We start from the raw sequence: 27,027 nt of genomic DNA, 5'->3' as shown, positions 1-27,027 counted from the left end.
TATAATTAAGTTAACAAAGCCTTTTTAATGAAATTTAATAAAAATAAATTTATTCTTTAAGCAGTTTGGGAAGGCAGCTAACTACACCCTTATTTCAGTTGATGATGTGCTAAGAGTATTTTCTAAACAGACTTATTGTTGACAGTTAACTTCTTGCTATTTTATGCTTTTTTTTTCAATTTTGGGAAGAAGATTCAGTTAATTATGTGGTTTGCGGTATGTAATTTAAATTCTGCCTCAAAGTGCCATGTGTTTGTGTGGTTTTTAGTTCTTAACTGAAACTTTGAGGTCAATATTTACACTTGGTGGATTTTTTCCCCCCAGAGAAAAACCACCTACTTTGAGCATGAACTTCTAGGAAGTGTTCAGGGGTGTTTATTTGGACTAGAATTGAGAACAGGAATTATATTTTATTTCTTAGAAGTTAGTATATAAGATTAAAGACTTTATACAACTTTTTGGAGAACCTTCATATAGCTTGATATTACAGAAAAGACTGAGGAAGCATCCTTTGCCCTTAACCATAAGGACCTATGAAAGCAGCTCCTTATTTATTCCTTTGGTCTGGGACTATAAATATTTGATCCTACAGTGCATGTGGTGGATTAAAGTATCTTTCTTCTGAAAACAATAGTATTCAAGATAGTCAACTGTTAGGGCAGAGCTCAGTCTTTTTTTTTCTGACAGGGAAATGATCACTCCTAGTCCACAAAGGGAGGACTTGTCTCCTAGGATGTTTTGGCTTCTGCTTCTCTGGGCTATGAATAAAAGCTCTTCTTTGCTAAAGCAGTTGCAGTTGAACTAATAATAGTGGGATATGTTTCCTGTAAATGGAAGCATTAGGTTTATAAGTTTGATTTGGCATGTGTAGATCCTTTTAAGGATTACTGTTGAGTCACTGGAATTTAGAGAGAGGGAAGTGAGAGTGACTGACCTACCCCAAGGTATGTGGGATTGCCCTTTTCCTTATAGATAAAATTGGAATTGGTTTTATTTTCCTTCCTAAAATGGGATGGGGCTTAACTGTTTAAAAAGGGAAGGATATGCTTAGTAATAAGATTGTAGGTGAAATTCAGTTACATTAAATGCTATTGCAATAAAATTTTACATATAATCTGAATGTAAGCCCTAATTCTGCTACTAGTTAGCTGTGTAATCTTAGCACTTTAGTTGTTCTAAACTTTTCTTTATCAGTAAAATGGGAATGATAATAGGAAAAATCAAGCTTGTGTAAGAATTAAATAAAAAACAAAAATGAAAGTCCATTGTGTTGGAAAGACTATATAGTAAGGTAAGGTATTGTATTAAAATACGTGCAATATTTGGGAGATTCTTGTACTAAAATATTATTTGTTGTTTATCTGAAGTTCAAATTTAACTGGAGGTCCTGGGTTTTCTTTTCTCTTTAAAAATTTTTTTTAATGTTTATTTGGTTTTGGGAGAGAGACAGCAGGAGAGGGCAGAGAGAGAGGGAGACACAGAACGTGAAGAAGGCTCCATCCAGGCTCTGAGCTGTCAGCACAGAGCCCCACTGGGGCTCAAACTCACAAACTGAGATCATGACCTCAACCAAAATCAGATTCTTAACTGACTGAGTCGCCCAGGTGCCCCTATTTTTTCTTTCTTAACCTGACAATTCTAATATTATAGTATTCTAATGTATTCTATGACTGTGAAACAAAGAATATTGTCACTAAAAGGAAGAATTTTCAGTTGCTTCTTTCTCTTCATTCTCTTATTTTGATATGGAAAGCAAGGAAAGGTAGGGTTTACTGACTTTGACTATAGTAGTGGTCCTCGGATGCTCAAAACTATTTCCTATGTATTTTACAAATTAGAGATTCATTTAGAATACCAAGTTATTGAATTAGATATCCCTTCATGTAATCTACCTTAATCCGACTATATAAAAATCTAATAACAAAATGTGATTATATAGAATATTTTATTTTTTTAAGTTTATTTATTTATTTTGAGAGGGCGAGAGCATGAGCAGGGGAAGGGTAGAGAGAGGGAGAGAAGGGGAATCTGTCAGCGCAGAGCCTGATGCAGGGCTCGATGCTCTGAACTGTGAGATCATGACCTGAACTGAAATCAAGAGTCGGACGCTTAACCAACTGAGCTGCCCAGGTGCCCCTATATAGCGTATTTTAGTGGAGACTGTGGCTGGAGAGAGATTAGCAAATAGATACTACCTAGGTATTGGGAGTTTTTAAGTGTGAGAGGAATACCAGAAGGGACCTAAGATGACCTTGCCTATTTAATTATTTAAACACATAGTACTTTGTGCAGAGTAGGTGCTAGGCCAGAGATCTGAGCAAAGCATTGAAACGTTTTAGTAGTAAACTTTTGTGATATTTTGTAAGAGTAGTTAGTAATTTTACTGCTTCCAGAGATCAAATAGTTGAGAAGAATTTTAAAATTTATAGTTACAGAATGTCATATTCATACATGTTTTTGTCAAAAGCTTGAGTAGGAGTGAAGTAATCCCATTTAGAAATTGAGTTAACAATTTGCAAAAACAAGAATTTTATCTGTTGGGTCAAGTCATGACTAAATCTATCCAGCATTTGATTTGTAATTATGATCACAGAGTATTATGTGGAAATGTGTGATTGCCTTCACTCCAAAGTTTAAGGTTATGTCAAGAGTACATTTACCTTTATCAGTGTGAATTTATTTAACATTTTTGAAAACTTATTTAAGCTGTGAATGTTCATTGATTATGGAACAAAATCACACCTTAAAATTTGGATCTAAATGTTCTTTTTCTAATTTTAGTTGATTCTCATGGAATTGGTGTTAACAAGTCTATATATACATATTCTTTAGGATCTTGTTCCATCTCTTTTCTGATCATATCTAGTTCTGTCAGTCTCTTGTTCATTTTAGTTAACTATAGCTAGATTATCTACACAGTAATTTCGAGGCTTTATTTGCCTTTTTTTCTCAGGCACAAGGAAAGGTGGCCTATACAAATTCACCATTTAAATCACTTGTCAAGTAGTTGGCTCAATTTTATTTTCTCCAGAGAGCACTAGACTTTGAAATAACCCTGATAGGTATTTTTCAAATTCACTGATTATATTAATGAGGTTCCATTTTTATGATAATTTAAAATTAGGAATTTAATTGGGCATTTTTCTATATTATTTATGCTTATTACACAGAATATGTGACTATATTGTCACATTATTTAATAGAGACATTTGAAGTAGATACTATATATGGGAAGTTTTTAGGCAGTAAATTGCTTATTGAACAGATTAATCGTGTGAATTCTTAATTATTTTAAGATATAAAACAATATCATTTATTCATTTAAAAAATTTTTTTTTGACGTTTATTTATTTTGGAGAGAGAGAGAGAGAGGCAGAATGTGAGCTGAGAAGGAGCAGAGAGAGAGAGGGAGAGACAAAGAATCTGAAGCAGGCTCCAGGCTCTGAGCTGTTAGCCCAGAGCCTGATGTGGGGCCCGAACCCATGAACTGTGAGGTCATGACCTGAGCCGAAGTCCAACGCTTAACCGACTGAGCCACCCAGGTGCCCCCATCGTTTATTTTATTTTATTAAAATTTTTTTTTAACATTTATTTATTTTTGAGAGACAGCACAAACGAGGGAAGGGTGGAGAGAGGGAGACATAGAATTGGAAGCAGGCTCCAGGCTCTGAGCTGTCAGCACAGAGCCCAACGTGGGGCCCAAACCCGCCAACCATGAGATTGTGACCTGAGCTGAAGTCAGACACTTAACCAACTGAGCCACCCAGGTTGCTCCAAGACAACTTCATTTAAAAGCTAATGTTACTTTATTTAACTAAATATATATATAGTATATATATATATATATATATATATATATATACTATATATATATATATATAAATATATACACACACACACACACATATATATATATATATATGTGTAATGATTATTGAGGAACCAAAGACTTTTAAGTAGGTCTATCAATATTTACCATATTAAAAATATAACTTGAAACACTTAAAAATTTATCAGTTAATTCATTTAAAAACCACAGTACTGAAAAAAAAATAAAAACCATAGTACTAAACCCATTACATGTTAACATATGTAACATAACTATTTTCCAAAAAAAAATTTTAGTGATAAAAGTGGCATTGTTTTACATTTTGTATATGTCTTTAATGCCCGACTTAATAGCAAACCAGAATTCTTATATCTGCTTTTACATTTAGACTATTGCAATTTTATCACATGTTATATAGCTACTGGAAAATTATACATTCATGAGAGAATGAGAATGGAATAAGGTATATTTGTTATTAAAATAGTTTTTTTTCCAGGGCGCTTAGGTGGCTCAGTCGGTTAAGTGTCCAACTTCAGCTCAGGTCATGATCTCATAGTTTGTGAGTTCGAGCCCTGCATGGGACTCTGTGCTGACAGCTCAGAGCCTGGAGCCTGCTTCCGATTCTGTGTCTCCCACCCTCACCCCCACTCCCACTCTCTCTCATAAATGAATAAACATTAAACAAATTTTTTTAAATAAACAAAATAAAATTGTTTTTTGTTTTCTTGTAGACCCCTGCAAGGATCTCAGGGACTTCTTAGGCATTCCCCTACCACACCTTGAGAACCTCTGTTCTAGATAATATATACATCTGTAGAAATGAAAGACTCAGAAGAAACTCTAGATAAAAAGATTTCTTGAAAAAAACTGCATCTAAAAGATTAGTAATTGCACTGTGTCATTACATCCAGTTTGTGTTCATAGTTCTCTATTGTCTCATAGTTTTTTTACAGTTTATTAATATCAAGAGTCAAGGTTACACTTGTTACATGTTACATTTGGTTGATATGCCTTTTAAATTGTAATCTGTTGGTTCCTCTTCCTCTTTTTTCGTTGTAGTTTATTAGTTGAAGAAATTGGGTCATTTGTCCTTGTACAGTTTCCCTTTTTCTGGTCTTGGCTGAGTGCATCTCTGTGGCATAGTTTAACATGTTTCTCAATCTCTGTATTTCCTGTGAATTTGTAGTTAGATCTGTAGAGCCTTGATTATATTTGGTTTTAGTTCTTTTTTGGCTAAATTTCTTAGGTGACTATGTGTATTTTCTTTCACATTCCACCAGGAGGATGTCTTTTGTGATGGTAAAATCAATCAGTCTTTTCAGGTTTTGTTAGCCTAATTCATACACCATAAAATTTCATATTAGCTTTTCTCTAATGATTTTAGGATCTGTTGCTAATTGTTGCCCTAATCCAGTATATCATTTGGTGTTGCAAAAGATGATATTCTAATAATCAAGCCTGTTAGCTGGGATTCTTCAGTAAAGAAGACCTGTTCTTTCATCTACTCTTTCATTAACCTGAAATAACATTTGTATAGAAAGGGCCAGAATAAAATTTTTGACATTTTTTCCTCTTTATATGCAAATTTCCAGAATAATTAACTGGTACCCTAGCAACTTCCAAAGATGATTAGAGAGTTTGGGTTTTTGTTTTCTGGTTTTCTTTAGATTTGAATTTACAGTTTTTGCCTTCCCTTCCTTCATCATTCCTTTTGGAATTCATAGTTGTCCTATCTTTTGACAAATTGAAGCCCTTTGACGTTGGCTCTCTTGCCTTTGGCACAGCCTCAGGAGATTTTGATCGTTTACTTATTTCCTGGAACAAGATGTGTTAAGCTCATCTTATACATTTATTTCTCCAGACACGAATAAGGAATGTGACCCTAGTTCCTTTCAGTGGGAAATGGTATTTAGATATCATAATCCGGGTGACATTTATATTCATTCCTACAAGGTTGTCATTATTGATAGGCCTTTTGGTGGACAGAGCTAGGGAAATTATATTTTATAGGAAGGAAAATAATTCATGAGTTCTGGATGCTATTTCAAATTCAAATGTAAGATTACAGAGATTTTACTTTATTTTTTATTATACATTTTTTTCTTAACACTGAAAATATTGGTTCTAACAATGTGGTTATTAAATCACAAAATTTTAGGGAGGACCTGTTCTGTTTTATTAGAAGATTGGGGCCTAAAATACCTAAAGGGACCAGGTAACTGAACAAATAAATCAGGCCTGCTGTGAGATTGGCAGGGGCTGATAAACAGAGAATGGCAGGGGCTGATAAACTGGAGAGCATATGTCCCGCTTAATGGAAGCATGTGTGATTGGCCCCAGGTGATTTTTAGTGAGATAAAATACAGGCACAGTATTGCTTGGTTTCCACATTAAAAATTTAATGTTACATTAATTTCAGTTGTATGGATAGTGATTCCACAAATACATATCTTATACCACACTCACCACAAGTGTACTACTGTCTGTCACCATACAGTGCTATTACAGTATCATTGACTATATTCCCTCTGCTGTGCCTTTTATTCCCATGACTTACTCATTCCATAACTGGAAACCTGTACTTCCCACTCCCCTTCATCTATTTTGCCCGTCCCTGGTCCTCCTTCCCTCTGGCAACCATCATTTTGTTCTCTGCATTTTTAGGTCTGATTCTGCTTTTTGGTTTTTTTAAATTTTTTTTTTTCCTGATTCCACATATGAGTGAAATCATATAAATATAAATCATCTTTCTCTGATTTATTTCATTTAACATGATACCGTCTAGGTCCATGTGTATTGTCACAAATGGCAGTCTCATCCTTTTTTTTAGCTGTGTAATATTCCACTGTACATATACATTTGTGTGTGTATATATATATACTTTTTTTATATGTGTGTACACATACATGTATATATACACACATCACATTTTCCTTATCCATTCATCTGTTCATGGACACTTAGGTTGTTTTCATACCTTGGCTATTGTAAATAAAGCTGCAGTAAACAGAAGGATGCATGTATCATTTTGAATCAGTATTTTTGTTTTCTTTTAGTAAATGCCCAGTAGTAGAATTACTGGGTCATATGGTAATTCTATTTTTAAGTTTTTGAAGAACCTCCCTGCTGTTTTCCACAACGGTGATACCAATTTACGTTCCCATCTATATAGTATACAAGGATTCCCTTTTCTCCACATCCTCATCCACTTGTTATTGTCTTTTTTTCCTTTTTTTTTTTTTTTTCCTCCAGAGAGAGAGAATCTTAAGCAGGCTTCATGGTCAGTGTGGAGCCCAACAGAGGGCTCAATCCCATGACCCTGGGATCATGACCTCAGCCAAAATCCTGAGCTGAAATCAAGAGTCAGATGCTCAACCAACTGAGCCACCCAGGCATCCTTGTAATTGTTTCTTTATTTTAGCCATTCCAATAGGTGTAAGGTGATATCTGCTTGTGGTTTTGATTTATATTTCCCTGATGGTTAGTGATGTTGAGCATCTTCTCATGTGTCTTTTGGCCATCTGTCTGTCTTCTTTGGAAAAATGTCTATTTAGGTCCTTTGTCTATTTTTTGATCAGATTCTTTTTTGTTGTTGAGTTGTATGAGTTCTTTATATATTTTGGGTACTAACCCCTTATCAGATGGATGTATCATTTGCACATATCTTCAAATATCATTGCAAATATCTTTCAGTAGGTTGTCTTTTTGTTTCATTGATGATTTCCTTTGCTTTCTTTTTATTTTGGTGTAGTCCCAATAGTTTATTTTTGCTTTTGTTTCCCTTGCCTTTGGAAATGTATCTCAGAAAATGTTGCTGTGGCTGATGTCAGAGAAATTACTGCCTGTGTTCTCTTTTAGGTAGTTTTATGGTTTCTGATCTCACATTTAGGGCTTTAATCCATTTTGAGTTTATTTTTGTGTATGGTGTTAGAAAGTGGTCCAGTTTCATTCATTTACATGTAGCTGTCCAGTTTCTACAACACGATTTACTGAAGAGATGGCCTTTTCTCCATTGTATATTCTTGCCTCCTTTGCCATAGATTAATTGACCGTATAAACATGGGGTCATTTCTGGGCTCTCTGTTCTGTTCCATTGATGTGTATATCTGTTCTTGTGCCACTACCATACTGTTTTGATTACTACAGCTTTGTAGTATACCTTGAAGTGTGGGATTGTGATACTGTTACTGAAAAACCCAAGTTCAGATGCTTGTTGCACAAAAAGCCAATGCTCAAGAGACGAGTTTTGGTTGGAAAGGAATATGAGCTTTATTCAGGCGGCCCACCACCTGGGGAGACGGTGGACCCTTGTCCAAAAACCAATTCTGAGGTTTCTACCTGACCCAAAGATTTTTAAAAGAACTTTAGGGCAGTTAATCAGTGAAAGGGGAGCACAATGATCTGTAATACTTCTTGGTTGCATGCATGCAGATTCAGTGGTGCCAGCTACAGATGTTATCACAATGCCTGGGGCAGTGGGGAGAGAGGTTGTACGAGAGTTTCCTTCAGGGTTTTTCTAGGAAACAATACACGATCTATAGATATACCAAGAAAGTTTTTTTTTTTTTTTTTTTAATCTTTTTCAACGTTTTTTATTTATTTTTGGGACAGAGAGAGACAGAGCATGAACGGGGGAGGGGCAGAGAGAGAGGGAGACACAGAATCGGAAACAGGCTCCAGGCTCCGAGCCATCAGCCCAGAGCCTGACGCGGGGCTCGAACTCACGGACCGCGAGATCATGACCTGGCTGAAGTCGGACGCTTAACCGACTGCGCCACCCAGGCGCCCCAAGAAAGTTTTAGTTAATTGATCACTCAGCTAAAGGTGCTTGCTAAAATTTACAGACTACTAAATTGGCCAGAGGGCTAAGGCAACACAGGCAAATACTTACAGCTTTGTTTTTCTATCTCATGATTGCTTTGGCTATTCAGGGTCTTTTGTGGTTCCATTTAAATTTTAGGATTGTTTGTTCTAGTTCTGTAAAAAAATGCTGTTGGTGGTTTTCACATTTTTAAAAAGAAGTCACAAATCCAGATATATTATGTGAACTTATATTTAGCTTTTAAATATTGACAACTAATTCAAATTTTTTAAAAGTCCCATTTGGACCAAACAAATATTTTCTTCCATAGGCCATTAGTTTGTGACTTCTTGTGGAAGAGCTCTAAGGAACTGATGGTTAAGCTAGCCTTCTAGACCTCAGGCAAACTGAAAAATAAAATGGGAAAGAGTAGGAGGAAGAGGACTTAATCATCTTGCTTTTGCTAATCATGATGCATTTATTTATCTAACTTCTCTTTTTGAGCTTTTTAAAAAATTTAAATAGCTCTATTGATCATTAATTTTGTTTTTTGTTTCTTTTTTCACATTCAAAATAGGAACTGACACCGTCTCAGAAAAGTGGTGGGAATGTTCTTCAAATGATGTATGAGAAACCTGAACGATGGTCTTTTACCTTCCAGTCATATGCCTGCCTCAGTCGAATACGAGCCCAGCTTGCCTGTCTCAATGGCAAGCTCAAAGATGCAGAGAAACCTGTATTATTTTTTGAACGATCTATATATAGTGATAGGTATATATAAATAACTTGCACTTATCATTTTGGAATCGTGGCTTGGAATTGACTTTTTTTTTCTGTTTCCTGGTAATCAAAGTAATAAGAGAGGCTGTGTTGAGGAGAAAAATTACCTTCAGCAATTTGGTAATCATGACATTAGGGAAGTACTAGTATTAATAATTATAGCTTCCATGGAAGCTTTAGGGAATATGATAGCCATTTCATTCAAATTTGCAGAGAAGGTTTTTTTCCTCTAATGCTCTTAAAATTCTCATCTACTCTGGTTAAATCTGGATCTATATTCTAGACTGCATCTTGAGCCAGATCAAAAATCTCTAAGGGAGCCTTAGAGTTACCTTGTTTATGCAAAGATTCTTTTAAGCTAGAGTGTTGGCTAAGAACAACGGTTCTCAAACTTTTGGTCTCTGGACCCGTTTCCGTTCTCTTTTTTTTTCTTTCTTTCTTCCTTCCTTCCTTTCTTCCTTCCTTCCTTCTTTCCTTCCTTCCTTCTTTCCTTCCTTCCTTCCTTCCTCCCTCCCTGCCTCCCTCGCTGCCTCCCTCCCTCCTTCTCTTTCTTTCTTTCTTTCTTTCTTTCTTTCTTTCTTTCTTATTTATTTATTTTTGAGAGAGGGAGAGTGCGCCCACACGTGAGCACACAGGAGGGGAGGAGTGGGGGAGGGACAGAGAGAGAGGGAGAGAGGGAATCTCAAGCAGGGTACACTGGGCTCACATTCACTAACCATGAGGTCACAACCTGAGCCAAAATCAAGAGTTGGACACTTAACCGACTGAACCACCCAGGCACCCCAGGATCCCTTTCTATTCTTAATAATTATTAAAGAGCCCAAAGAGCTTTGTGTCTTATTGATATTTATGTTATTAGAAATTAATGTTGAGAAATATAAAGGACACTTATTTATTTAAAATTAGTAGTACTAAGCCCATTACGTATTAGTGTAAATAACATACTTGTAAAATTGTATTTTTCAAAACAAAAACATTAGATAGAAGAGGATTGTTTTACATTTTTACAAATCTCTTTAATATCTAACTTAATAAAAGACAGCTAGATTCTCATTAAAGCCTTCTCTATCTGTATACTATGTTCTTTTGGTTGAAGTCTAGTGTATAAAGTAATCTGGCCTCTCACAGAACTTCTGGAAAGGTCTTGGGGACTACCAGGCATTCTTACACTATATTTTTGAGAACTGCTGTCCAAGAACATATTTCTTATAGTTGGAGATACTCTATTTTTTTTTCCTGCTAAGTTATTATTTGCCATGGATTTTGGGAGAATGTTCCATGTCCAGTTAGTAGATCTCCTTTCTATTTCTTTGTGTTTTTGGAAAGGAATTATGTGTTGATGTAGACTCTCTTTCAGGTATGTTTTTGCATCTAATTTGTATGAATCTGACTGCATGAATGAAACAGAGTGGACAATTTATCAAGACTGGCATGACTGGATGAATCACCAGTTTGGTCAAAGCCTTGAACTGGATGGAATCATTTATCTTCGAGCCACACCAGAGGTGAGACTTAAAATTTGTTTACTCCATTGACAATTTAAAGTAATATTTAGAAGTCCTTTTAGTGGTGTGCAGTGAAGGCAATTTAGTTTAGCTCCACTCCCTGCTCTACTCCCCACATGCAAATTAGAAATTCATAACTGTAGAGAGAGGCATTCTCTTTTCCTCAGCAAAGTAGAAGCCCACATTGGCAAGTTGCTCTTTTAGGCCCTTTTCTCTGTGCTTTCTCCATTTTCTTCTTTATTCCTTCCTGACTTTTGGAAGGGCTCTTATCTATCACAGCTAGATTAAAAATTTTGCTCAAGGGGCACCTGGGTGGCTCAGTCGGTTAAGCGTCCGACTTCAGCTCAAGTCACGATCTCGCGGTCCGTGAGTTCGAGCCCTGCGTCAGGCTCTGGGCTGATGGCTCAGTCTGGAGCCTGCTTCTGATTCTGTGTCTCCCTCTCTCTCTGCCCCTTCCCCGTTCATGCTCTGTCTCTCTCTGTCTCAAAAATAAATAAAATGTTAAAAAAAAAAAATTAATTAAAAAAAAAATAAATAAAAATTTTGCTCAAGTAACTGCTAGAGTTTAGGCTTCTTGGTGTGAAACTTTGAGTGTTTAATTACTACTGAATTTCCAATGCCTAGAATAGGGCCTGGGTACGTAGTGGGAGCTCAGTAAATATTTGTGAATGAATTAACAAAGTTGATGGAGGTCCATTTTAAGAAATCCTTTATAGTTCATGGCTTGGAATGGGTAGGTAGTAGCAGCTTCAAGTGAGAAGAGACTTAGAGGACCATTGCCATTTTCACTTAAGGGAGCTTACTTGAAAATGTGCCTTTCATGATAGTTTGTAATATAGCTATTCTTGTTTTTATATGAAATTATGTCATGAGTCCAGGAAGACTAAGTGGATGCCCTTCATAAAGCTAACCTAAATAAGAGCTTACGTTTATTAACACATTTCTGGTTTTGGTGCTTGCATTTCAGTTTTGCTGTTTTTTATTCCTGTGTCTTCCCTAAGCTACAAAGTAGGCTCTGATGAATATAAATTTCATGACTTCTAGTCTGAAAGGATACTGTGTGGCTATTGAATCGGAATTTTCAAAGAAACTAGGTTTCTGATTCCAAGTGATGATTTTGTTCTTTTTAAATTCAAGAAAGCCAGAATTTAGCAGTAATTTTGAAATTCACTTTTATTTTTGAAAAGAATTTTTTTTGTTTTTAGTTACGAATATAGCAAGCGCAAATGTTGAAGAACATAAAGAATGCTATAAGATATAGTCAATGTCTTAAAGTCTAACACAAAGCTGTTTTCATCAGTGTTATTTATACTGTCTTTTGATTGGAAGATCAACTAAGTACTTGAAAAGAGGATTTATAATAGATTTTGAAACACATTTTATATATTGAACTTTTTACCAAACTTATTTTATACAGTATTTTTCAAGTATGGATCCCATAAGTTTATAGACTTGTTCTGATCGTACTACTTGGTTTATAGCCACCAAATGATTGAAAAGCACAAGGAGGGGAAAAATGAAGTATTTCAACTTTCTAGAAGGAATAAATGGAGATGCTGGCTAGCATAACTAAAGAGACACTAGAGAAGAAAACTTTAATGACAGCAGACAAGAATAATTGTTCTTTGCCCCCCCACCCCTTTCTTATTGCTTGCTTTTAGAAATGCTTGAATAGAATATATTTACGGGGAAGAAATGAAGAACAAGGCATTCCTCTTGAGTATTTAGAGAAGCTTCACGAAAAGCATGAGAGCTGGCTCCTGCATAGAACCCTGAAGTAAGACCTCCTTATTCTCACTTACTGTCCATTTCAAAGATCTTTAACAAATCTTAATCTAAAACATGTACAAGTTTTCATTTTTAGCCCTTTTTCTTTTAAGTTAGTATTTTAGAATCTCCCAGAATTAGGTGTGAATTTTGATTCTTTTTATTGTAATGAGATTCTGTTTCCTTAAAGTTTTTGTAGTTAATCTCCCCCAGTGTTATTGACAGCATAATATATGGAATTTAAGTGGTAAAGTAGGAATATATCTGTGTGTATTATTTAGGTACTGTCTTTCAGAGAGAATTTAAGATAAGATACTTTAAATTTATTTTTTAGATCAAGGCTTAGGTAGTAGTATAGCACAGTTGTTAAGAGCATGGACTTCATTGTCCTTAGTCAGATCTTGGTTCAAATCCAGACTTACTAGTGTGCAACCTTAGGCAGTCTCTGAGCCCCAGACTGACCTCCCTGGTCTTTAGTTTTCACATCTTTAAAATGCAAACATTCCTACGTTATGGTATGATTTTAGTTTTTGAGAAGAATTACATGTCACAAGCCCTAGCTTTATATATTTTATACCTGAGATTTTTAGATATTATTAATATTATTATTTAGTAGTAAATCAAGGTGAAAAAGAAGGGGCTACCAGATAAATTACTGACAGGATGATTTTAATATAAAATGACTGACAACATTTTGATTTTCCAGAGATGGCATAAGAGTTTTTAGTGTTTCTCTTTTATTTATTGTTTTTTCTAATTATTTTGTTCATCTCTCTCTTTTTAAAAAACAGAACCGACTTTGATTTTCTACAAGAAATCCCCATCTTAACACTGGATATTAATGAAGACTTTAAAGACAAACACGACAGTCTAGTTGAAAAGGTAGATTTGTACAAAGACTCTACACTAACATTTGTTTTGTCTTGTCTAGAAAAGTGTTGTAACTTGTGAGAAAACAACTTTCTAACAGAAAAGAATATGTAACGTTACAGTAAGAGACAGTTAAGAGCTTCAGATGGATTTAGACTTTAGACTCTAATCCTAACGTCAAATTCTAGCTTTGTGACCTTAGCTAAAATAAGGAGATTCTTTTATCCTTTGGTCCCTTTATCTCTAATACAGGGATGATCACATTAACAAAAGTTCTTGCTCATCCCCTTCTCTGCTTTGTTTCCTTTTCTTCTCCTCTTCTCTGTATCACCAATCTTTAGGTACTTTCATAACAAACTACTTGTGAAATAAAATTTATCTTTTTCAACTAAATTCAGTATGGAAGATACTTGAAGTTGTAGGATATGGATTTTATCCATTTTTATATTAGCTCAAGTCTTCAGATTAAAGAATTTTTAGTTTTGACTTTTATGTGGGACCTTGTCAGTGATAAATTGGCATGCCTGATCATTGAATCATTGTCGTATTCATAGTTAATCTATCCTCCACATATTTGGGAGTTGACTATATTCTATTAATGAGTGTTGCTTGTAATGATAAAGGGAGTGGGAGAAAACCTATTGATGTACACTTGAGAGAGAATAATAATGGGAATCATATAATAAAGATCCCATTATCCATGTTAATTAACTTGGTGATGATCCAAGGTCTAAAGAAGCCACAGTTTTTTGCTTTGTTTAGTTTTTAAAAAAAATTTTTTTAATGTTTATTTATTTTTGAGACAGAGAGAGACAGAGCATGAATGGGGAAGGGTCAGAGAGAGGGAGACATAGAATCTGAAGCAGGCTTCAGGCTCATGACCTGAGCCGAAGTTGGGTGCTTAACCGACTGAGCCACCCAGGCGCCCCTACTTTGTTTAGTTTTGAGAGAAATTTGATTTTTTTTCTCCTTCACAAAATATATATTTACTTTAACAGGAACCTGACATTCATAAAGGCTATATCTCAAGAATTTTGAAAATGTCAACATTTATTATTTAACTACTCTGTAGCATGTAGTTGCTTTTCCCATGATATAAAGTAAAGCATATTTGGAAAATTCAAATGACCTCTTTATACCATTAATGATGTTAAAAATATAGGATACAATTCATTTATGATACTATTAAAATAAATGAAAATTAAACCGGCCATTGCCTTCAGAGTGGATCTATAGGACAGCTTCTTTATCTAACACTTTTGTGTTTTGACTAAGAATCACCTTTAAATGTTACTGTTTACTTTTACTTTCATTAATAATGCTAGTAGTTGGCTTTCTCTTTTTCCTTATTGAAATACATAACTGACATAGTATGTTATATATAGTTTAGGTTTACAACATATTGATTCGACAGTTCTATATATTCCACAGTGTTTAAGGCAGAATCTTTGTTTCTTCAGAAGAATTACTGTGTCATCTAGAATTTGTAGAGAACAGAATCTTGTTGCATTGTGATGTTGGGCAGTTGGTTACGTTCACAATGTACATGACCCTTCCTTACATATTAATATTACAGATTGTAAATATGATTCAAATTTGTGCTTCTGAAAAATTACAAACTTTGCATGTCTGGACCTTTCAGAGTTGTTTAAACCATCACGATTACTAATATTTTTGGTGCTAAAGCTGCATGTCATTGGTCTATGTTATTATAAGGAGATTATGAAATTAGTGTTATGGCTGTTAAAGAATTATATTAATCTTAGATATAAATAACTCCTGTAATGACATTTTAAGTCATTTATCTTTTACTACTGAAGTATTTAGTAATATTTCTTTGAAAATAAACGCTGTATCTTTGTGATAGAGTTACTTATACAGTTGGGGTCTTCAACTGTTATGTACTATAAAATAGGGATGAATATTAGATATTTCAAATTTGTCAAGGAATTATACTAATATTTATTTCCTCCCTTCAGGTCAAAGAATTTTTGAGCACTTTGTGATTTTGCTGAAGACTACAGGCAGCCAAATGATTCCAGATACTTCAGCTTTGTGTATCTTCGTCGTTCCATATTCATACAAATCTCTAGAAAACCCAGGTTTTTTACCATTTTTGTTTCAAGAAAAAAATAATTGTTTTGATGAATTCTATATAAAAGCTTACGAGTAGTTTCTTTTCTTTTTTGCTTTACAAAAATAAAGACATTTAATTATCTCTCACGACAGAAGTCTGGAGGTAGGTGTTTCCAGAGTAAGTGCTGGCTAAATTACATCATAAAGGATCCAGCCTCCTTCTACCTTTCCCTTCAGCAGGTTGGCTTTTTTTTTCTTTTTCTTTTCCTGGTGCTTCTTATTTCACTGGTGACCAGTGTCTTAACTGAGAACTTTAATGTTACATAGTAAATGGTAAGGTGTCCTGTGTAAATTAGTGTACCTTTTAAAAGTGAAAAGTGGAATTTAAAGAATCCCTAAAAAAGGATTATGAAGTTTTAAATACTTTTGATCACATGTGTTCCCTTCCTTTTAATTTATGTGGAAGATAATACCAGCTTAGTATTTAATCACTTCATTGATATTTATTAATGGGCCTCTAACACATTAACAAAGGAGCAGGTCAGACTTTGTTCCCATTTTGTAATGGTGAAGCCTAGCTTATAAGTCATTTAATCTTTTTTCTGCTTTTATTTCTACATCTGTGGTATGGGTGAGGCTTCATTCATCTTTTTGCATGGGATTTTAGAGGATTAAAGAGGAAATGATAACTTAAAATGTTTCTGTAATTAAAAGATAAATGAGTATAAAGGTTCAATTTATATGGAGCTTAGTAGCTACCTACTTTCTGTCTTCTCAGACCATTCTTTTTAGAATGGGATATTAGTCTTATAGTTAAAAGATTGGTTTAAAATATAACTGTCTTTAACTTATTTGAGGTGAAAGTATAGTTTTCCCTAAATTTCTTCCCATTTTCATAGGTAAAACGTTAGTGGAACATAGCAAGGGATGTTTTTCCATTTTATTTTTTATTGACCCTATACTGGGAATGTCCCCTGTAATGGGAACTAGTTTTTCTTTAACTTTACATGTGGTAAGAAGTTAAAAGAGACACAAGGTAGATTATCTTCTTAGCGGTGTAGTCTCTTTTGTCCAGCTCTTTTTTTTTTTTTTTTTTTAAGAAAATAGCTTGTCACATGGTAGGGTTTTTTCCCCCCCAGTGTTTATTTTGAGAGAGGGAAAGCTAGTATAAGTATGAGCAGTGAAGGGGCAGAGACAGAGGGAGAGAAAGAGAATCCCAAGCAGACTCCATGCTGTCAGCCCAGAGTCCCATGTGGGTCTCGATCTCATGAACCCTGAAATCATAATGTTAACCTAAATCAAAATAGGATGCTCAACCAGCAGCCACCCAGGTGCCCCTCTTTTGTCCAGCTCTTACTTCTTGCCCTATCCTGCTTTCCTTACTGTCTGGATTAATTAGGTAGCCTACTGTTTTATTTAATTTATTTTTTTTAAGTTTTTATTTATTTTTTTCTAGTAATCTCTATACCCAATATTCATCTCAAACTCACGACCCCAAGATCGAGAGTTGCATGCTCTTCCAAATGATCCAGCCAGGTACCCCAGCAGCCAGCTCTTTTAAAGGTTAAATGAAAGTCACAACATTTCTGCTTTGAGAACATCATGATCATTCTTTACTTCACAGTTTGCTGTGCTTCTCTGTAGGGTTATAACTTAGATTTTTTTTCTCTTCCTTTAAATTACTGATAATAATGGTCTTGCTTTATATGTTCTGTATTTTGAAAGCATTATCATTTTTGTTAAATATATATTAGGAAAGACATTAGGAAGACAAGGAGGTAGAATAGTTGTAATTTTTAAAAATCTGCATGGTTTCATTTTAGGTCTAGAGATAAAATGTTTTTTCAAGTTTGTTCAGTTAAGGTGCAGTGTTTTTTCTATGTTTTTAACCTTTCTACTTAGATTTTAGAAAAGCTCTGTTTTTGAAATGAGTGGAAGAGACACTTTGCCTTTGAAACTATCATTTTCCTTTTTAAAATGTCATTTTTGTTTTGTTTTGGTTTTTTTTGATAGTCTAAGATGATGATTTTGTAGGTTAAACAGTCTAGATGCACTGATCTTTGTAAGGGACACTTTATTTCAAATCCTATATTCTTCATGAATATTGAAATTGTCTCATGATGTTGTATGGGTATTTTTTGTTTGTGTTTGATACAAATGAATTTGTTTAAATATTAGCATAATAAATAAATACAATCTCATGAACTGTGATGGAGCTATACTCATTGAAATGATTACATCTTTTAAAAATTCTACTTTTGAAGAAAATATTATGAATATAAAAAGGTAACAAAGGTTTATATATATTACATTGTTCTGCTTTAGACATAATTTAGAGATTTTTAGTAACCTCTAGAAATATTTAACTTAATGACTTTATATCTGTAGAATTGAAAAAAAAAGCTTAAAAAATTTATTTGTTATGATTCAAAATAAAAGCTGTGCCATTGAGTGGGTACAAGAGTGTTGAGCCTAGTGGTCTGTATTATCTCTTGGATCCTATTTCCCGTTTCATTTCATGTTTCATCAGAGTGCATGTACTACTTTTTATACTTTACTCTTCTAAGAAGGTAATTTTAATTGTACAAGACATTCCCTCATTCAGGATATTCTCATCTGTGTCTGAAACTTTAAGTACTGTATACTGAGCCCCCTAGAAAATAGGTCTGTCATATTTTAAGGGACAAATCATCCCAAAGCATTTTTTTATATAGAGATACAAATTTTATTACCTCCAGAAAATGCTAAATTAGACTACAGACTTTGGATTTTACCAGTCTTATCCTTTTTTTTTTTTTTTTTAACTTTTTAATAGACTTTATTTATTAGAGCAGTTTTAGGTTCACAAGAAAATTAAGTATAAAGTAGAGTTCCCATATACTCATTGCTCCCATATTTGTACAGCCTTTTCCACTATCAACATCCCCCACCAGAGTGGTACATTTGTTTTAATCAATGAACTTACATTGACACATTATCAGTCAAAGTCCATTGTTTACATTCAGGTTTACTCAGTGTTGTACATTTGTGTGTTTTGACAAATGAATAATGACATATATTCACCACTGTAGTATCATACAAAAATAGTTTTACTGCCCCCAAAAATCTGTGCTCTGTTCATCACCCCATCCAACCTCTGGCTACCACTAATCTTTTTGTCTCCATTGTTTTGCCTTTTTGAGAGGGTCATATGATTGGAAGTATTCAGTATGTAGCATTTTCAGATTGGCTTCTTTCACTTAGCAATTTGCCTTTAGTTTCCTCCATGGCTTCTTTCCATGCCTTCATATAGCTTGTTTTGGGGGGGTTTTTTTGGAGGTGGGTGCACTGAATAATCCATTGTCTCAATGTACCATAGTTTATCCACTCTCCTGCTGACAGACATTTTGGTTACTTCCAAGTTTTGGCAGTTATGAATAAAGCTGCTACAGACATCTGTAGATTTTTTAAAATGTGTATTTATTTTTGAGAGACGGAGTGCAAGCAGGGAAGGGTCAGAGAGAGGAGATACAGAATCTGAAGCAGGCTCCAGGCTCCAGCTGTTAGCTCAGAGCCCAACGCGGGGCTCAAACCCACAAACTGCAAGATCATGACCTGAGCCAGAGTCAGAGGCTTAACCGACTAAGCCACCTAGGTGCCCCTGTGTGTAGATTTTTGTATAGACATAGGTTTTCAGTTCACTTGGGTAAATACCAACCAGTGCAATTGCTGGATTGTATGGTAAGAGTATGTTTAGGTTTTTAAGAAACTTGGTAACTGTCCACCAAAATAGTTGTATCATTTTGCTGTCCTACCAGTAATGAATGTGATCTCCTGTTGTCTCACAACCCTGTCAGTACTTGGTGTTGTCAGTGGTTTGGATTTTTGCATTCTAATAGGTATATGGTTATATCTTGTTTTAATTTGCAATGTCATTATGACATGATGTTAACCATCTTTTCATATGTTTATTTGCCATCTGTATATCTTTGGTGAGATGTCTGTTAAGGTCTTTCACCCATTTTTAATTGGGTTCATTTTCTTATTGAGTTTTAAGAGTTCTTTGTATACTATTGATAACACTTCTTTATCAAATGTGCCTTTTGCAAATATTTTCTCCCAGTCTGTGATTTAGCTTACTCTCTTGACATTGTTTTTCACAGAGCAGAAATTTTTAATTTTAATGAAGTCCAGCTTATTATTTCTCCTAAAGATTACTATTTTTCTTTTTTTTTTTAAGTTTTTAAAAAAAATTTATCTTTTTTATTTTGAGAGAGACGGTGACAATGTGAGCAGAGGAAGGGCAGCGAGAGGGAGAGAGAGAGAATCCCAAGCAGGCTCCACACTGTCAGTGCAGAGCCTGATGGGGGGCTTGAACTCAAGAACCGTGAGATCATGACCTGAGCCAAAACTAAGAGTCAGATGCTTAACCCACTGAGCCACGAGGCACCCCTTTTATGGATTATATCTTGTATTGCTTCTAAATAGTCATTGCCATACCCAAGGTCATTTAGGGTTTCTCCTGTGTTATCTTCTATGAGTTTTAGAACTATGCATTTTACATTTCGGTCTATGATCCATTTTGAGTTAATTTTAGTGAAGGGTGTATGGTCAGAGTCTAGATTCCTTTTTTCTTTTTTTTTTTTTTTTTTGTATGTGGATATACAGTTGTTCCAACATCATTTGTTGAAAAGATAATCTTTGCTTCATCATATTGCCTTTGCTCCTTTGTTGAAGATCACTTGATTGTGTATACATTGATCTGTTTGTTCTTTTGCCAATACCATACTGTTTCGATTAGCTTTATAGTAAGTCTTGAAGTTGTATAATTTTGTGTTTCCTAGAGGCCTGAGCTACTTAGGTTTAATAATACTTTGGAGGGTTTTTAAGGCTAACCCTAATAAGGTTTTTTTTCTTTCAAGTATGTATTTCTACAATGAAATTTTTTCTCATCATCAGTTAGATAGTTTAATATTGAGAAATGAAGGCAAGGTTGATATAATTTCTTCCTTATTCTGTGTAGTTCCTTGGAATATTGTCATTAATTATAAAAAGTACTGAGATTAGTAATGCCAAATACAGTCTCCACTCCCCCCCCACCCCGCCACATAAGAACTGTTCAGTTAATAACTTTTTGCCATAATATCTCTTGGAAAGTTATGTCATTTTATAGAGAATCACTCTTTTCTCTCTTTGGGTGCGAAGACTTGCCCTACTCAAACTCATACTCCAAAACACACTAAACAAGTATGCAATAAAAATCAATATTTAAACATTCCTGTCTCAGACAAAAACATACTAATTTACTTAACACTTTCTATACAGAGATTATCACTTTGAATACATGTGAATTATGTGTCAGGTTATTTTGCTCTGCATAAGCATGTCAAAGGAGAAGAATGAAGAGGTTGCATCTTGTAAGACTCTGTTATGTTCAGATGGTATTTCCATGTGTTTTGAAGTTCCCTGAAGGGTGTTTTTGTTGTTGTTGTTGTTATAACTTAATTTTAAGTGCAGTTTGAATGCAAGATAACCATTAAATTAGTCCCCAAAAGTGTGGAAAATTGGTGGAGGGAAATGGTACAGAAAGTATAATTTAGATTCCAAAGAATGATTCCTTTATTCTTCTCTACTAACCACCCCCCACTATCAAATTTTCCACCTGGCACGTACAATAAACCGTTTTTACAATATATTTTATGTACAGTCCATTTACTTATTGCTTATAAACTTGTTATTTTTCATCGATGCTTTTTTGGTATCTTGGTATATAATATAATGGGTCCTATTAAAATGAATGGGAAAAGTTTTCATTTAAAGCTTTTTACTTAGTGAGGTGCTTTCAGGAATAAAGACATTAAGTGAAGGATAGGTATGTAATTTGAATTTGAATAAATTTTACCTACTCCCTTTCTCCCACCATTTTTTAGATTATTGTGACTGCAGCTCTATAATTGTATGTTTATTGAGTTATAAATTCTTAATGTGATATTAATGTTCTCAGAACATATTCCATCAAAGAGGATGTGGATTTGGTTCAGATTTCGCAAAATAACACCAAATTCTGCTTTGGCAAATTTTAAATTGATAAATATTGAAGCATTTTTTATTTTTAAGAATTAAGACCATTCTCAAGGAAGTTATTAGCAATATGGCTATTCCTTGAATTTATTTAATATTAGTTCTGTGCATAGAATATGATAAGTACTACACCAATCAATGTCCACTGCACTAGAATAAGAGGTGACAATTAGAAGTAAAACTAGGTAACAGTACTTTCGTTTTTGGTTTAGTTTTCAGATGAGCTTAAAAATGTTTTATATGTAGAATAGTAAGTACCATAAGTAAGATAAAAGCACCATATGAATACAAGATATTATCAAATCCTTTCATATAACCATCTTTTAGCCTTACAAGTTTCTAGTAGACAGAATTTAACACTATTTCACAGATGTGAAAGCCTAAGGGATTTCTCAAGATCCCACAAAAATTAAAGCTGAAACAAAGACCCAAATATTTTGACTCTACCATGTAGGTTCATTTTATTTTAGTCAATAGTGACTCTATTTTTACCTCTCCTTTTATTTTTTTTTTTTAAACTTCTGCTCTTTGTATGTAAGGTCATTTTTCTTTTCTTCCTTAATTCTAGGCAGTATTTAATGCCCATTTCAAATAACAATTTGAAAACTGAAAATTCTATAGCAAAAGTAGTTTAAGCCTATAATTATTTCATAGTTAAATCAGTAGTTATCGTCATTTGCCACATGAGGTCATTATATACTTGATTATTACCTCTGCTCTGGCTGTAGTCCAAGCAAAATTATTTTTATGGTGAGTGGTTGGAATAAGATAGGAGCTCATGAGAGGTCTTTTCTATTGCCAGAGAAAAGCATTAATTGATTAATAAATACTTAATTGAGTGAGATTTTACATGTTCAAATACAGAGGGGTCGGGGAGAGAAAATGAGCTGCTAGATTAAAATATAGGCAATCAAAAGGCAATGCTTTTAGAAATATTTTACTCTAAGAAAGTCCACTATACAGCTTCCAGCTGCTTCTCCAAGTATTCGATTGAGGAATACCAGTTGTTTTTTATGGTTAGATAATTATGCTTAACAGGTTGACAGGGAATTTAATATTCTAATATTTACTAATTAGACGTCATATTAAGGGCTGTCTTGCAAAATTGTTTACCATTTATTTAGCAATTGTGTATACAAAGAAGCTTACATTTATTTTTACTATTCTGTGGAACTACACGAAGCTTAAATAAGATGACTATTTTTTCAAGAAAAAAGATTTTCTTAACAAAACTACTGTCAAGAAAGTGATTGGGTAACAGAAGTAGTCGAAACCTGATCTTTGACCCATCTTCTGAGACATAACACCTTTAAATGTTAATTGGCATCACTTCAAAATGTTGGTAGTGAGGGTGCTTTGGCGGTGTTGAATATATCTATATACGTACGTATGCACTGTTTTTACTGCCATTCCTTGTTCAAAACTAGTAAGTTTCATTCAAAGGTAAAGCATCTCCTAAAACTGCCATTTTGTCCTTGCTGTTACGGTCAGCTAGAATGGAATCACTTTATGTTAAAAGAGTAAATTAGGAAATTGGCTAATGTTATAAAACAATTAATGCTCCACTTGGTACAGCAATGCTATCTTGTTATGTTATACAGCGCTTAGAATACTAGTTAGCAAATCTGGCTCGGGAACAGAATAGCCAGTATGGGCATAAGTTATTATTTTGCTAATGGCTGACATGAACTGGTTGCTGAATTAGTGAATGAAATAAATCTGTTGAGTATGGTAATCAGCTTCTAACAGATTTGACCTTAAACAAGCAACAGAGTATTGTCCTCTTCAGAATAGTTACCTTGAGAGACTATTTATTTCAAAGATTCTGCCATTATTCATAACACTCTTGGATCTGAGTTTAGAGTCTGGGTCATAGATTTCAAAAATGTGATTCAGGATCTTTTCTGTGACTATATAGTTTTTTTTTGTTTTTTGTTTTTTCATGACCATAAATCATTTAGTGACAGTTTAGTGAATTAAAAGGCTGGTAAAACTGGGAAAAAGCCTCTTTGAGCCATAAAAGAAGGTAATAGTAAGACACTTAGATCTCTTTCCTTTTTCAGTCTATGAAATATATGTAAAGCAAATTTGTATGTTTTTAACTAATTCAAATGTTTTGACTAATGGCAGATTCTAAACTGTATATAACCTCTTGGTATGATTACTTTGAAGGCACTACTAAGTATAGAAGGTTCTGGTATAGTTTTTAAAACACCAAAACACTGTGTTCTATTATCTTTACATCTGATACATACCAACAGTCAGTCATTGTTAAGTAAGAATTTATTTTTAATATTTTTAACATCACAGAGTCAGTATTGGTGAAGAACACAGGCTCCTAAGACAAATTGCTGCTTCAATTCCTGGCCCTTAAACTTACTAATTTTGGGAAAGTCATTATAACCTTGGACAGGTAATATATTTTAATTTCCTATAAGAAGGACATAAGTAATAGTATGTATCTGTAAAGTTGTGCAATTTTAATGTGTAGTATATGTGAAGTATTTAGAACAATTCTCAATAAATGTTAGCTATTACTATTAGTACTGTTATTTCTTTTCATTCAGTGTCTTGGTGGCTGAAAGCATCTGGAAAATTGGTAAGTTTGTGGAGTTATTACAGAAGAATGAATAAGGTGGAACTATGGTAGGATATCCATTGTATATGAAATTGTATATGTATGTATATACATATGGATATATGTGTGTGTGTGTGTGTGTGTATGTTTATTTTGAGAGAGAACACGCAAACAGGGGAGAGGCAAAGAGAGAGAATCCCAAGCAGGCTCCATGCTGTCAGTGTAGAGCCTGACACAAGGCTCAAACTCATGAATTGTGAGATCATTACCTCAGGCAAAATCAAGAGTTCCATGCTCAACTGACTGAGCCACCCAGGCTCCCCTATCCACTATATATTTTTAAGTGGAATAGTTACAGTGTGATCCCCTTTCTCTCTCCATAGATGGATAGACAGATAGATATAGAGATAGATCTATATCCATCAATTACTATAGATAGTATGTATCTCTATATGCCTCTATACATACATATACATATATACAGTAAAACTTTGGTTTGTGAGCCTGATTAGTTTTGGAAACATGCTTGTAATCCAAAGCACTCGTATATCAAAGCGAATTTCAAGAACCATTGGCTCGGTTGTGATCTTATGACATTTGGCATCACGTACTACTTGTATTGCAAGATGTTGCTTGTTTATCAAGTTAAAATTTATTAGAAATGTTTGCTTGTCTTGTGGGACACTCTCAGAACAAGTTATTCATAATCCAAGGTTTTACGGTATATGGTATGTATGTATGGTATATGTTTGTGTAGAGAGAGATTCACCAAACCATTCATTGTGGTTACCTCTGGTGAGTGGGATTGGAGTGGTGGTTGAGACTCTCCAGAGAATGTCTTTGGTATAAAAATTAAAACTTAGGCACTTCATTTAATATTAAATTCATCATTCTGAAAATATTTTATTAATCTCCTACATTCGTAAGTTGTTAGGAATTGGTTTTACTAAAAATAAAAAATAAAAAAAATACTAATAACAAAAGAGGATATATATTTTGGGGGCACTTGGGTGTCTCAGTCTGTTAAGTGTCTGAGTTTTGATTTGGGCTCATTTCATTATCTCATGATTGGTGGGATTGGGCCTCGTGTCAGGCTCTGTGCTGACAAGTGGGATTCTCTCCCCCTCACTCTGGCCCTCCCCTGCTCTCTTACGTGCTCTCTCTCAAAATAAATAAATAAACATTTAAAAAAATTTTTTTTGAAAAGGAATTACTTTCCCCCTTGAGGAAGTTGGAAGGTACATAAAGGAGATAGATTGCTACCTACATTCTTGATATTTTTCTTTTACTTTTAAAAGTATATTTTAAAATATAAAAGTATATTTTAAAATATACAAGTAGCTTTATTGTATTCAGGTTATAAAAACCATAAATGTTTGTTATGGAAAACTCTCAGGGGAAATGATACTTGATACTCCTCTAACACCAAGAGACCTTCCTTCTCTTGGGAAGTAGATGAGATTAATAGCTTATGCTTTTATGCATTGTTTTTAAACAAAGTACATACAGATCTTTGTACTCCTTACTAGAACATGGGTTGCAAAAAAGAACTCTCAGTATGTATAAATTATCTTTAAAGTCTGTTTGAAATTGCCCTTGTTCTTTTATTTTTGTAGAAGTGAGAAGCCTATTACTCTTCTCTTATTTGAATAAAAGAATATTATGGTTAGTGTTATGAGTCTAATATTTCTTCCCTGGGTTAGTGATAAAAACTATTCCCCATCCCACCCAAACTGTCACCCAGTTGTTCCTACAAGGGCATGGTTGTAGGCTGCAGGCAAAAATCCTGCATTGGTTTCTTACCTGGTCAGGACCTCAGTACTATTCAGACAGTTTATGAATGCCATCTTTGGTGGAACAGTGCAGGTAATACCAAGGTAATAATTGATATTATTAAATAGGGACTGAAAAGAAAGTGAATGAAACCTTTCATCTCTATTGGTCTTCTGCAGTTGCTATTTTATTGCAAACAAAGTAATCAATGAAAAGGAGAGAAGGAGCATTCCTAACTTCATGGGTCCTAGAGCAGTGTTTAGTATGGAAAATTAAACAATCTAGAAAATTATAAAGAAAAAAGTACAGTCTACTAGAAATTCCACTTCCTTACACCCATCCACTGTGTATACATTCTCATGTGTGTGCACATGTATATACATAGACCTAATTTCTATATTTGTACATATTTGTGATCTTTAGAGGGCTTTTGTTTACATTCAGACTCTAAATCCTGAATTCCATATTGAAAATGTAACCAGGTTTGTTTGTTTATGTTAATTTTTTTTGAGAGAGAGAGCGCATGAACAAGGAAGGTGCAGAGAGAGAGGGGACAGATGATCCAAAGCAGGGTCTGGTGATAACAGAGCACCCAATGCGCAATTTGAACTTGAGCGGTGAGATCGCCACCTGAGCTGAAATTGGATGCTCAACCCACCCAGGTGCCCCTCATTCAGAGTTTTTTAAAGATTTGGTTGTTGACAAAATATATTGACCCTCATCTTTTATGTTTAGTGACAGATAACTGTACCTAACTTAATGGACATAAAGCTAAAAGTTTTAAAAATTACAATTTGGGTATACTAATATTTTTCTGCTGATTTATAATTTGGGATGATTTTTTTTTTTTTTACTTCCACTTAATTTTCATTGGAAATTAAATGACAATAAACCTAAACATTGTCCTATTCTTTATAAAAGTACAATATGCTTGTTAGAATAATTTGCAGATTGCACAGATGTTCAAATAAGAAGATAATTCTTAGGG

At 34.2% G+C, this 27,027-nt stretch overlaps 1 protein-coding gene across 3 annotated transcripts in view; it reads left to right on the top strand.

The window, feature by feature from the left end:
• DCK (deoxycytidine kinase) overlaps positions 1-27,027 on the top strand; it is a 44,931-nt gene that overhangs the window by 15,674 nt on the left and 2,230 nt on the right. Inside the window, exons 3-9 of one of the 3 annotated variants that reach the window (XR_006201920.1) lie at positions 9,208-9,401; positions 10,768-10,915; positions 12,577-12,692; positions 13,474-13,564; positions 15,532-15,791; positions 23,999-24,101; positions 24,256-24,282. Coding sequence is in view for 1 of the 3 variants with exons in the window: in XM_042936219.1 (XP_042792153.1) it covers positions 9,208-9,401; positions 10,768-10,915; positions 12,577-12,692; positions 13,474-13,564; positions 15,532-15,558 (576 nt within the window). In the remaining 2 variants the exon portion in view is untranslated. Of the gene's footprint in view, positions 1-9,207; positions 9,402-10,767; positions 10,916-12,576; positions 12,693-13,473; positions 13,565-15,531; positions 16,718-23,998; positions 24,102-24,255; positions 24,283-27,027 lie in introns of those variants that run through there. The other 2 variants (XR_006201919.1, XM_042936219.1) reach the window with 2 other exon arrangements.

The sequence above is a fragment of the Panthera leo genome, chromosome B1 (assembly GCF_018350215.1).
Source record: "Panthera leo isolate Ple1 chromosome B1, P.leo_Ple1_pat1.1, whole genome shotgun sequence".
NCBI classification, from domain to species: Eukaryota; Metazoa; Chordata; class Mammalia; order Carnivora; family Felidae; genus Panthera; species Panthera leo.
Note: the sequence above shows the minus strand (reverse complement) of the source record. Positions and strands in the feature narration are given on the sequence as shown.